Consider the following 13571-nt stretch of genomic DNA (forward strand, 5'->3'; position numbering starts at 1 on the left):
TCTTTGTCTCTTTTAAGATAAAAAATTTTTAAATTGGTCTTATATTTATGTAGATAGGTGACTGGACCTTTAAAAATACGGGTCTTTGTAAATCTATTTCACACCGACCTTTTCTAAACTTTTTTCTTATTTATATATTCTAGCTGATTTATATATTCTATTCAAACCCGTAAAATACGGTTCTTCATTAAACCAACCATTTCTATACTTATCTATTCCAAATCGATCATTTCAATACGTATTTCTTATTTACTTCTATTTTTTGTCAACGGTAGAAGAAATTACTTTATGAGCAACAAAAATTAACATACCCGCCTTTTCCGCATACGTAGTACTTATGAGAGATTTATAAAATAATTTGTTTTTCTCTTACATGCATAATTTCAATAGCTAAGTGGTTTAGTGCCCTGCCACCGGTGTTGTTTTGGGAGGGTTCAAATTTGCCCTTTTACACAATACAATTTTAATTTTTTAGATCTAGCCATATACAATTATAGCAAAAAAATAAATATGGCAAAAAAGACTTTCAATTGTTAAAATAAAATTTTAGAGGTTTGCTTTCCGCAGCTTTTTTTTTTTTATCTGTACAGCAGCGTCTTAATAATTTTTAACATTACTTAATTTGAAGTTTACATAAGTTAGATATTAGTATACACTTTCGTTCGTATTTTCATATAAAAAAAAAATGCTGTGGTTCTAACTCGGATGTAGTGGCTGCCATCAGTTCCGTGCTAAACACGAGTAACGGCATCATTAAATTCAATAATAACATGTTATAGGTAGGGTGTTATAGGTATAGATTTCAGCATATAGAATGTGTAAATGGTATTAACTCAGAATTTTTTTTTTGTGTGTGTGACTTAGTGCGTTTTGCAGATGAGCTCCTCATATGATATATATACATTGCAATTTTTTTGGTGCCGGGGTATTCATTTTTGACTAATTTTATAATTTAATTTTATAGAATATATTCATATATTTATTTATTCAAGTAGTGGTTAAAGTGGTTTAGTGTTTGTGGTTTAAGGGTTTGTTTATACCAGTGATACCCAAAACTTTTGATGTTTATATGTTAATATATAATTGCTCTACTTTTGTATTGAGCATTGTCATATAAATATATATATATACATATATATATATATATATATATATATATATATATATATATATATATATATATATATATAAATATATATATATATATATATTTGTGTGCATAATAACTTTGAAAAAAAGGGTCAAGAAAGGTCCTAGGGTTCAGGGTTTCAAGAAGTATGGTTTTTAACTGTATTAAAAATCCTAAATGTTATTATAATAAATTTTTTTATTGTTATGTTATTTACTTGTAACAAAGCAGAAAATGTTTTTTCAATATGTGAAAGACATTAAATATTGTCTTCTATATATTTTTCAAAGTTTGACGAAATATAATAATTTGTACGATATCCTGACGACAATCAATTAAATTGGATGGAGACAACAGTTTTTGGTCTTTTTAACACATATTATGTTGTTAAGTCATTTTCATCCTGTAATGTACGCTATTTGATTCATAAAGTTTGAAGAAAGAAATACTCAGAAAATTCAAAAGGGTATATTTATTCTGACAGTTATAGGTGTATCGCTAATATTTTTTGATATATAAAGTTTGTATTGAAATTTTGTATTGAAGTTTTTGAGTTAATTTTTACGAAGATTTCATATTTATAAGCAGTAAAAATAAATCCAAGAAGCCAATGTTAAATAAACATGGCATTTGCATACGCATAAACACGTTTTTATATGATTTGCTGTATTAAAAATTTAGTTCATGTACATACAAATAAAAATAATTGTTATTAACAGTATGTTTATATTTCTTCGCTTTTTATGTATTTATAAATTTTATCTGTGTTTATAACAAATATTTGAAGATTTAATTTGATTAGGATTTTTTGCGATAGTTTTTTTTTTCATTTTTAGATTTTTTTTTTTTTTGTGTTTACAACAATGATACATTATATAAAATAGATTTTTTAAAACCGTTTTTTTTGTTTACAAATGAAGAGTACATGGGAAAAAACGACATAGTCACATTTAAAAAGTTTTGAGAAAGTATATATTATTCATTTATAAAAGTTTTCATATAAAGCATAGAATTAAATTAGAAAAAATTATTTCTTGATTAATTTTTCTGAATTTTACATTTTTAATAAAATATTTGTAACTTTTATTAAAAAATTTTTTTTCCTAACTTTATACAAAGACTTTTATAAATGATGCATAAATACTTTCTCAAAACTTTTTAAATGTGACTATGCCGTTTTTTTCCGTGTAGGGGAGATGGGGGCGCATTGATCGCCGGGGCAGTATGATCTTTTGGCTTTTACTCGTTCATTTTTGCCTTACTAGAAGTGAGGTTGCAATTTAATTAACCATTATGCTTCCCTAATTGATTATTCGTAATATTTTTTCATAAGGTTATCAGCGTCAAAAAAAATAAAGAAAATATTGTTTTTCGTCATAAAAAGTGATTTTTTTAAATCGTACTATAATTCAAATATATTTTTATTTAGATGTCTGTATGGGTTAACAACAATTTTATTTTAAGTTTGTAAGTGTTAGGTGTATAATATAATATATAATTTTTATTTGGCTGCAATTTATACAGTAGATATTGCTATCAATATGTTACCTATACCTATTGGGGTACATTGATCTTTGACTATGCGGGGCCCATTGATCGGAGGATCAAAGTGCCCCATAGAAGACGAAGTGCCCCATGTTTTTGTTTATAAGCAATACAGTTAAACGAATGGAATTGTATTTATAATTAAAAAAAAAACTATATATAAACAAACAATAGCTTTTAGCATTTCATTTTTTAAATCTACTTATGTTATAAGCTAGTAATAATAATACTATTATTTTACAATATCAAAAGAATAATATTTAACATAATAATTAAAAAATATTTAACATAATATTATTATGTTAAATATTAGCATTTATTAAAAACATATGTTTTTATTGATATATTTTTTTACAGATCTTAAAATGGTTAGAAATAGAATTAAAAAAACAAATAAAGTTGCTATACCAAGTGAAACAATGAAAGTAGCTGTTAATAAAGTTTTAGAAGGAACACAACTGAATGTTGTAGCACGTCAGTTTAACATAGATAGAATGACTTTAAAAAGACATTGTCGTAAAAAGAGGCTTAATCCAAATGAAGCTTTTAAGCCTAACTACAACAATAGACAAGTTTTTACAGCAGAAGATGAAAAAAGTTTATCAAGTTATTTACTAATTGCATCAAAAATGAACTATGGCCTTTCAACTAGGTCAACGCGATTATTGGCATATGAATTTGCTTTAAAAAACAATAAGATATGCCCATCATCATGGATCAAAAATAAAATTGCAGGCATTGATTGGTTGCAAGGTTTTATGAAAAGACAACCAGAGTTGTCTCTACGAACACCTGAAGCAACGAGCTTCGCTCGATCAACAGCTTTTAACAAACACACTGTAAGAGAGTTTTTTCAAAATCTTAAAACGGTAAGAAATCGATATAAATATAATCCTAACTGTATATATAATGTTGATGAAACTGGTTTAACAACCGTTCAAAAGCCGGTAAAGGTTTTAGCTGGTAGAGGAAGCAAACAAGTTGGAAGAATCACATCTGCAGAACGAGGAACATTGGTAACTGCATGTTGTGCCTCTAATGCTATTGGAAATTCCATTCTTCCATTATTTATTTTTCCTAGGGTAAAGTTTCATGATTACATGATTAAGGAAGGACCTCCTGGATGTGTGGGATTTGCAAATCCTTCTGGTTGGATGAACTCAGAAATTTTCATAGAATGGATTAAACATTTTGTTAAATATTCAAACTGTTCTCAGGAATCTCCAGTTTTCTTACTTCTCGACAGTCATGAAAGTCATATTTCTGTTAAAGGCTTGGAGCTTGCAATTCAACACGGAATTACAATGATAAGTTTTCCTCCCCATTGCAGCCATAAATTGCAGCCATTAGATAGAACTGTTTTTGGACCATTGAAAAGGTTTTACAATTCTGCATGTGATAATTGGATGGTTTCAAACCCAAGACCAATTACCATTTATGATATTGTTTCAATAGTTCGAGAATCGTATACAAAAGCTTTCTCACCATCTAATATACAGACAGGATTTAGAGTAGCTGGCATTGAGCCATTCAATTCTGAAATTTTCAAAGATGACGAATATTTACCATCATCAGTTACAGATAGAGCTGCTCCAGATACAGTTACTATCACTCCTGTCAACAACATGGAATCTGAAATGATACCAGCACATGTTAATCACATAGAGTCTGAAATAACTATAGTAAATATTGAAACAAGTATTTTAAACAAAGTGTCAACAAGTGTTGCTTCTATAATCTCACCTGAGGTTTTAAAACCTTACCCAAAAGCATCTGCCAGAAAAAAAAATGTTAAAAGTAGGCAGTTAAAAACAAGGATCTTGACTGATACTCCTGTCAGAAATGAAATTCGTTTGTCAAAAGAAAAGAAAATTTTGAAGCAAACCAAAAATCAACAAAAAGTCTCCACAAAAGATAAGAAAGAAACTAAGAATTACTTGCTTAGGAATAAAAAACAATGTAAACCAAAAGCTGCTTCACAACTTGACTTTCACAAATGATGAAATATTCTTAATCAAAATATTGTACTTTTAACAAGTTTTGTAAACTTAAAAGTTGTATTCTTATTTCAGTCTTTATATTTCAGTTCTTATAAATTTCAAGTTGTTGTAAAGTTTTAAACGTATATAAAGCGGGTAGCTTATAGCTGCTGTGATTTATACATTTTTTAATTAAAAATTAGACTAGTGGGTTTAACTGCTATATTTAAAAAATAATTAAAAAATTTAGATGTATTATATGTTATACAATATTACCCTTTGACTAAAATATTTACAAGATTTAGTTATAGAAGTGTTAAACGTTTAGATAATATTACGCATATAAGATCAATGTGCCCCAAGTCGGAGATCATAGTACCCCATAGTTTGGGGTACATTGATCTTTTGAGAGGGTTGTTTAAAAGTTAAAATTATTCATGTTTATCATTTTTTTAAATCAAAATATTTATATATTCCAAAAGCCAGATAGTTCTACATGTGTTTCGTAGTTAATAAGTTTTTACATCTCTTTCAGGTTCTGCGCAATTTTCAAAACACTGCTACGGCGATCAATGCGCCCCCATCTCCCCTACTCTTCAAATATAGTCTGCCATTTGTAAAAAGGGCAAAAGGTGAAGCCGATGTGTGGGAAAAAAAGTTAAAAATGCAAGTTAAGAGCATCAAAAGTTCCCAATGAATTAAAGATAATTCAAAAACACGTTTTAATAATAATAAAATATTTATAAAAGTTTTTATGAGTCTTGGTTTATTAAAAGGTATTATAATTCATAAAAATGCTTCAAAAGCGTGTGTCGTTTCACTTTTCTATTCAAAACTTTAATCCCTTTTTAATCGGAAATAAATTTAGAAAACATAAATTATTATTTTGCAAATATTCTATTTTCCTCTTTACACTTTTACATAAATAATATTTATATTTAAAATATATTTACTTCATTTAAAAAAAAAAGAAAATTTAAATGATATTTGTTTACTAGTTTCATTCGAGCCAATCGAGCGTGTTTGGTTCGGAACTCTTGGCAGCCATTGCAACCGCGGTAATAGCGAGAAAGATTCGCAGCACTTTTTTTAATAAGAAAGTGTGAACAAATGCGTATTCAAATATCTAACTTATGTAAACTTCAAATTATGCAATGCAAACATATATCAAATTTTACAGTTTTACTTTTACTAGAAAACTGCATTTCGGTAACATCTCCTTAAAAGTAAAGAAAAGCAGTTTCGATTTTTAGATTTTATTTGCCGTTATAAAAGTTTTTTGTTTATTAAACAGTGTTAGGCGATTTTTTAAAATACAAAATAAAATACTTTTGAAGTTTTGAAGTTTTACCTCGAGCCAGTTAACCACTTAGGCCACATCGAGTTTCTGAAGCATAGCGCCGTGGTTCAAATCCTATCGCTGGCACCTTTTATTTTTTAAACAATTTTTAAATATTTGAAGTTTTATAGATACTATATACATAAAATATATAAAGATTTTATATACTATAACAAACAAAATGGAGATAAAACTTTTTAAAAACATCACAACACAAGGAGAAATTTGTTGCGCATATGTCACGATAAAGATACTTATGTTATTAATGTACTAAGGTAATTAAATAGTCTAAAAAAAGTTATGATCTGAAACTTAATAAAGAAAAAATTTTAAAAAGTAAAGTAAAAAAGTAAAGAAAAGTAAAGAATTTATGCTTGCATTTGAAAAACAAACCATTTTATAAACTCTTATACAGATTGCAATTAATCAACACTTTTAAAGCGGCTCTAAATAAGGGCTGCTTTACTGCATCTAATATAACATAATATAACAATGATAATATAAACTTCTTTTTGCTTCGGCCATTTCTTTTATTATTTATGTTATTTTAAAAATTGTAACTTTCTACGGCAAAATTAAATAAAAATAATAAACAAATATGTTACATGCAAATGTAAAAAATCCACTTATATAAAGTTTTATACAGGATCGTGTGTAATATAAGAAAACCATTCTAATAAATACTTCATAAAAGTCTATCTTGTCTAATAAATACTTCATTAAAGTCTTTTTTGCTTAAACTGTTTTGTTTTGATTTTTTGTATTCATGTTATTGAATTTAAAAAAATTGACAAGATTGAAAAAATACGAAACATATTGTCTTATCCAAGTGGAAAACTTGAAACTTCAATTTTAGATTTGTCCCTCTCTCTTGCTTAACACCCACAAGCCCAAAGATTAAAAAACCAAACCACGCTCGCAAATAGTTATTGTTTTATAATTGTTTTGAACGCCACGATGTTTATTGAGCATATTTTTTAACGAAAAAAACAATGTATTTTTTACCTAATGATTGCTAAACGCATGAAACTTTTAGTAAAAATCATGTATTAGGTAACCAAAAAAGTTCGTGCGGTTTTTGGTAATTGAATTGTTTTTAGCATTTTTTACAACACCCACATCGCACAAGGCAAGTAGCTTTGTTGCGTAATAGAACGCGTGTGTCACGCGCAGTTGCTGCATATATAGTGTAGGCTTGTAACGAGCTTACAGGAAAGGTTTTGTGTAAAGAAAGGATGGCAACCCAACCAACGATTATTCGATCTTGCTTACTTTACGAGTTCAAACTTGGAAGGAATGCAACACAAGCGGCTAAAAACATCTGCACAGCATTTGGAGAAGGTACAGTAAGTGAACGCACAGCACAGAAGTGGTTTCAGCGATTCTCTTCGGGAGATGAGTCCATCGAAGACCTGCCGCGTTCTGGACGCCCATTGTTGGTTGATGAGGATGAACTGAAGGACGCTGTCGAGTCTGACTCCAGCCAAACTTGCCAAGAACTTGCAGTGAGGTTTGCTGTGAGTGTTGAAACCATCCGCCTGCATCTGCATGCGATTGGGAAAGCGTGGAAGCTGAGTCGGTGGGTTCCGCACAAATTGTCGATCGACAACAAGAAGCAACGGCTTACGATCTGCACATCACTCTTATCACGCCACAATGTTGAGCCTTTTCTTGATCGTTTATTGACATGCGACGAAAAATGGATTGTGTACAACAATACCAAGCGTTGCTACCATTGGTTGTCCCCCGATGACCCCATCCCAAAGACACCCAAGCCCAATCTCCACGAGCGGAAGGTTTTGCTCTGCATTTGGTGGACTACAACTGGTGTGGTGCATTACGAGCTGCTCCCAACAGGCCAAACCATTACTGGACTGGTCTACTCAGCACAGCTGCAACGAGTTCACGACCTGATGCTTGTAAAGCAGCCTGCACTGGTGCACAGGAGAGGAGTTCTGCTTCTCCACGACAACGCGAGACCGCACACCGCTCGCGTGACTCAGGACAAGCTCCAAAGCCTTGGTTGGGAGAGTTTGCCTCATCCACCATACTCGCCAGACCTCTCCCCTACTGATTTCCATTTTTTCCTTTCCCTGGGAAATCATTTAAAAGGACAGCAGTTCCGAGACCAGGACGCGGTTGAAATGGAGTTGAAAGCTTTTATAGACTCAAAGGACCGAGAATTTTTTAGAAGTGGAATAAATAAGCTTGTTTTACGTTGGGAAAAGGTTTTAGATGCTAATGGTGACTATTTTGATGAATAAATGTACTTACTTTTGTCGTTTTGTGTGTTTTTGTTATATACGGAAAAACCGCACGAACTTTTTTGGTTACCTGATAGTTATTTGTATTTAATCTCGTCAAATAATCAATTATATAGCTCTCATATCATTCATCGAGCACTCTTGCTGAATGTATGCTCACAGCAAAATTAAACTTACTTATTTATATATATATATATATATATATATATATATATATATATATATATATATATATATATATATATATATATATATATATATATATATATATAATATGTATATATTAGATTCAGAAAAAAATAATAAGTATGGAAAATAAAAAACTTGATGCTGGAAAAAGACGAAAGGCAGGAGGATCAAGAATTTTCAAAAAACGACGTTTTCATGGCAAAAGTTTTTTTAAAGCTCCTGAACCCAACATTGACTCGGAAAATAGTCTTGTTAATAACATATCTTCAACAAGTAATTTAAATGCTTCAACTTCATCAAAGAAACTTACATTATTAAATCATAAAGCAACAACAGTATCAACAAATGAACTTCATTACCTAATAACAAATCGAATTTTCCACACTGTTACATCATATTGGATAGGTTTGTTTTAAAAAGTAGATGAAATTGCTATGTGCCCTGAATGTCAATCGAGGAGTATTGAACTTTCTACAGATTTATCAAGAAAGAAAGGACTGTCTGTTTTATTAGAGTTTACATGTACAGCCTCAGTCTGCTCATGGAGTAAAAGGGTTTACACTAGCCAAGAAATTGATGATGAATCTCGTGGGTAATATCAATCGGATGTAAATATGAGATCCATTATTGCTATGAGGGAAATAGGAAAGGGGCATGCTGCTTTAACAACCTTTTGTGGTTTTATGAATTTACCTCCACCAATGCATAAAAAAACGTTTCATAATATTCAAAGGAATATATTAGTTGCTTACAAGCAAGTTATTCTAAACTTTATGAATAAAGCAGCTGTTGAGATTAAGCAAGGTCTTGGTGAGAACAAGACAGATATTACAGTTTCATGTGATGGCACCTGGCAAAAGCGAGGATTCTCTTCTTTAAATGGTGTTGTAACTATAATTTCAAGCGGTATTGGAAAATGCATTGACTACCGCATTAAATCTAAAGTATGCCATCAATGTGATAAATGGGAAAAAAAAAGGCACTGATGAATATGATGAGTTTCTTAGTACACATGAATGTAGCATTAACCATAAGGGCTCATCAGGCGCAATGGAGGCAGCTGAAATTGTTGAATGTTTTACATCATCGGAGTCAGACAGAAATTTACATTATGCTTATTATATTGGTGACGGTGACTCAAAATCTTATCTAGAAGTTGCTAAATGTAATCCATACAAAAATCTTATTGTCCAAAAGTTAGAATGTGTTGGACATATACAAAAAAGAGTTGGTAGCAAACTTCATAAATTTAAAGCCACTTATAAACTAAAATTGTCTGATGAGAAACCACTTGGTGGAAAAAATCGTCTTACCGAAAAAGAAATTAATAAACTTCAAAATTATTTTGGAATTGCAGTACGTCAATGTAATGGTGGAACAGTTTACCAGTTAAAAAAAGCAATTGGTGCAGTACTTCACCATTGCTCAGATGCACTTACATTAGATAGTCGCCACCAAATGTGTCCAAGAACCCCTGAAAGTTGGTGTAAATACCAGTCTGATAAAATAAATGGTACAGCCCTGTATAAAGAAAAATCAGGACTACCCATTGTTGTAAGAGACATAATAAAACCAATTTTTCTTAGTTTAAGTGATGATGATTTACTAAGTAAGTGTTTGCATGGGCAAACACAAAACAACAATGAATCGTTAAATGGAATTATTTGGAAAAGATGTCCGAAGGATATTTTTGTTGCTAGAGACACATTAGAAATTGGTGTCTCATCTGCAATCATAAATTTTAATGAGGGAATAAATGAAGTTTTAAATGTATTTGCTATGCTAAATATGTATAATGGAAAATTTACGCAAGAGTTTTGCACAAATAAAGATTTTGTAAGAGTCGCTAATATGAATCTTAAGTCTACTCCGAAAGTCAAGCTTAAACGGAAAAAAAAAGGAGCTCAGCGGGAAGGATTTGCAGATGCCATTGAAGAAATGGAAGGAATAGTATATGAGACTAGTCTTTTTTAAATTATTTTTTTCTACGTTATTATACAATTTTTTCTACATTATTATATATAGCATTTTACTAATTTACAATTTACTAATTTATTGCTTTATGTATTTTTATTCTTTTCTTGCTTTTAAAGTGGTTTTTAAACATTGAAGTCTTAAAAAAACATTTCTAAAGCCAATAATGATTTGAAACAGTTTGTTTTTCAAAAATAATCCTTTGTTAATGCAATTTGTGAGTTTTTGGCTTAAATTAGACTAAAAGAGTTGGATTTTCTTTTTCTTTTCTGTTTTTCTCAAAATAAGGTTTTTTGAAACGGTGCGATAAATAACTTTTCTCAATTAAATGCTATGAACCTGAAATTTGGTACATTGATTCTTTTATATATAATCTATTAGCTGAATTAAAAAAAATTATTTTAACTTTTTTGGTTCTTTAGTTAATTGGGCTCAAAATCTGTATTTTGGGTCAAAATTTTGCTACCATTTTGAATTATCATTTAAACAAAAACTTTTTAATAATATTTTTTTTCCTTAATTCAGCCAATTCAACTTCCTTATTAGATGATGTACAAAAAAATCCAGAACTTTATCTTTAATGGTTCTTGAGTTATTTATCGCAGCGTAAATGCCCTTTTTTGGTCCCGCGGACCAAATAACAGTCTTCCAATACCGAATTTGAAAATTTAAATTTAAATTCCTTAGTTTTGTAAGGTTTTTTATATTGCAGCCAAAAATTGGGATTTTTTATACAAAATTCTAGGATTTAGGTTTAAAGGTTGACGGTAGTCTCTTAAGTTGGTAACCTTAAGAGACTCCGATTATCGCAATACTTTTGAAAAGCTTTACACAAACATGAATATAAAAATGTTTGGCGTTGTAACCATGTGGTTACATAAAGTTCTCAATCAAAAATAAAAAGCTTGCTACGGGCCTGATTTTAAATATGTGATTTGAATCTGGTTGTTTAAATATTGTGATTTGCACTTTTGTTAACTTTTTTACTTTAATTTTTTGAAAATTTAAAGTAAAAAAAGTAACAAAAGTTTACTGAAAAATAAAAGAACTTGATGTTATTTCATCTGATGAAATAACATCAGTTTTGTGAATAGCTATTTATAAATAAAATTAAAAAAAAAAAATTAGTTTTCATTTCTGTTAGAGTGGTTGTAACGAACAGGGCCGGGTGAAGGGGTATCCCCCAACGTCCAAGCTGTATATATGCATTTGAGTTAGCAGATTTGTACATTTAGCAATTTAGTTGGCAAGTTTTGAAGTAACAAGTGATGCGGAAGTTATCGGACAAATCCTACTTTCATTATTTGAGCATAATAATTAGTTTTTGTGGTTTTATGCGTAGGCATAAACGTTCCATAAAATATAAACTTTATTATTTGAAACACAATTACCGTAAAACGGGGTGAATAGAAACAATTTTCAACTTTGGTTTAAAATTTTGCATATTAGTTGTTGTTTTAGGTACACCATTTTTTCCCCAAATACAGGTCTCTGTTAAACCTGTTTTTTTATGGTATTTCCATTTTTTTTATCTTATTTCATTTTAATGAAAACAAATAAAAACATGGTGTTTCTATTCACCCCGCAGATGGGGGTGAATAGAAACAGTACTTCAATTTCATGTGTTTTTCTATTGAAACAAATTTAGGGTGAATTGAAACAGACAAATATGGATTTTTGGTCAATAAATGAATACAAATAAATTTATTTCTCAACATAATGCTTTAATTGAGTACATAAACAAAAGAAGTTACATAAAATGTGCCCTACGGTAAGAAAACAAATTGGAATAGTCCTCTTCATCTTCTGATGATATCTCCACACGCTTTCGGCTTTTCTTTGGCTGAACCTGTTTAGTACCCAAGGTACCTGGGTTTTGGCCAGTAGAACGTAAAGTTTGGGGAATCTCATCGTCCACGACGAAGTCCTCAACACTGATACTTTTGCCAGGTTTCACATTTACTTTGGTCCTTTTTTGCCTTAACTTAGTATTCTAATCATGACGCAGACTCTGAAGGAGCTCTTGGAAACTCCTGTCAACAGCTTCAGTGTTCTTTTGAATGTTTTCTGGATTCTGATTTTCCTCATCATCAATGATTTTTGGAAGCATAGACAGCACTTTGTTCCTGTTTAGAGGCGCTATACCGCACTTTTTAAAACCGCTGATCACATTTTCTTCCTTCGATGAATCACACAACTTTTTCAATAACGCGGAAATTTGTCCTTAGGAACAGTTGCTTCTGCTCTTCCTGGGCCATTTGTCCACTCTTCGAGAATCTGCCGCCATGTTGATTTCAATGGGCGAAAAAAGGCTACGTCTAGAGGTTGTGTGAGATGGGTGGAGTTAGCTGGGGAAAAAGATAAAACTGATATCATTGTCTTTACACAACTTCACAGATTCCCTTGATAAGTGGGAAGACAAATTGTCCCCAATCAGAATTTTTCGACCCGTTTTGTTTTTCAGGTACGGAAGAGCAACTGTCAGTACCCAATCTTCAAAGCAAAAGGAATCGAATCAGCCAGACTTTGTTCGATTGTACCTGGCGTTTTTTGGCCCACCTTCTGTCCAGCTTTGGTACAAGTGCATAGCCTTATACACAACGTAAGGTGGTAAAATAGTGCCATCAGCAGCGGCTGCAAACATTACAGACGTAGATGACTTTGATGAGTTTATGACTCTTTCTGGATATTTTTCCCTCTACGTATAATGACCTTTCGCTTACCAGGGTCATCACTTAGATTCGTCTCATCGTAGTTTACGATATTAGATAAAGGCACATCCTTTAATTTATTTGTCAGTTCATCAAAATAGTTGTTAATTGTTTCTGGTGTTACACCAGCCCTCGAGCGTTTAATATTCTGACACATTCTCACGGCCAGTTCCTTATGACGTTTTATAAATGATTCCACAAAGTCACGGCCGGGGAGGTTATCTTTAAACCTCTTAACTTCTTTCCCTCTCCGGTCTAAAGAGTCTTTTACAAGAAGTCGTAGAGTTGTAGTGTCAATGGGATAACCCCATTCGCCACATATCTTAAGCCTATCAACAAACAGCTGTTCTTCTTCAAGAGATAATGCTGTCTGACCACCATGTTTCTTCAAATTTGGACCTCTTTTCAAGTGTCGATAAAGAACACTATAATGCAAACCAT

General features: G+C 31.1%; 3 protein-coding genes across 3 annotated transcripts; all 3 read left to right on the forward strand.

The window, feature by feature from the left end:
• The first annotated feature begins 3039 nt into the window (after window positions 1-3039).
• Window positions 3040-4674, forward strand: LOC136088119 (tigger transposable element-derived protein 4-like). Its single transcript, XM_065811782.1, has one exon. The coding sequence runs from the start codon at window positions 3040-3042 to the stop codon at window positions 4672-4674; it is 1635 nt and encodes a 544-aa protein (XP_065667854.1).
• A 2553-nt stretch (window positions 4675-7227) lies between these two features.
• On the forward strand, window positions 7228-8256 carry LOC136088120 (histone-lysine N-methyltransferase SETMAR-like). Its single transcript, XM_065811783.1, has one exon. The coding sequence runs from the start codon at window positions 7228-7230 to the stop codon at window positions 8254-8256; it is 1029 nt and encodes a 342-aa protein (XP_065667855.1).
• An 803-nt stretch (window positions 8257-9059) lies between these two features.
• Window positions 9060-10419, forward strand: LOC136088121 (uncharacterized). Its single transcript, XM_065811784.1, has 2 exons — window positions 9060-9255; window positions 9350-10419. Exons 1-2 carry the CDS (start codon window positions 9060-9062, stop codon window positions 10417-10419), a joined length of 1266 nt encoding a protein of 421 aa, XP_065667856.1.
• The last annotated feature ends 3152 nt before the right edge of the window (window positions 10420-13571 follow it).

The sequence above is a fragment of the Hydra vulgaris genome, chromosome 12, assembly GCF_038396675.1.
Source record: "Hydra vulgaris chromosome 12, alternate assembly HydraT2T_AEP".
In the NCBI taxonomy this organism is placed as follows: Eukaryota; Metazoa; Cnidaria; class Hydrozoa; order Anthoathecata; family Hydridae; genus Hydra; species Hydra vulgaris.

Coding starts and splice junctions, on each gene's coding strand:
- LOC136088119 (XM_065811782.1), top strand. CDS start 3,040: ATGGTTAGAAATAGAATTAAAAAAACAAATAAAGTTGCTATACCAAGT.
- LOC136088120 (XM_065811783.1), top strand. CDS start 7,228: ATGGCAACCCAACCAACGATTATTCGATCTTGCTTACTTTACGAGTTC.
- LOC136088121 (XM_065811784.1), top strand. CDS start 9,060: ATGAGATCCATTATTGCTATGAGGGAAATAGGAAAGGGGCATGCTGCT. Junction 9,256..9,349: donor TGAGATTAAGCAAGGTCTTG/GTGAGAACAAGA, acceptor TATAATTTCAAG/CGGTATTGGAAAATGCATTG.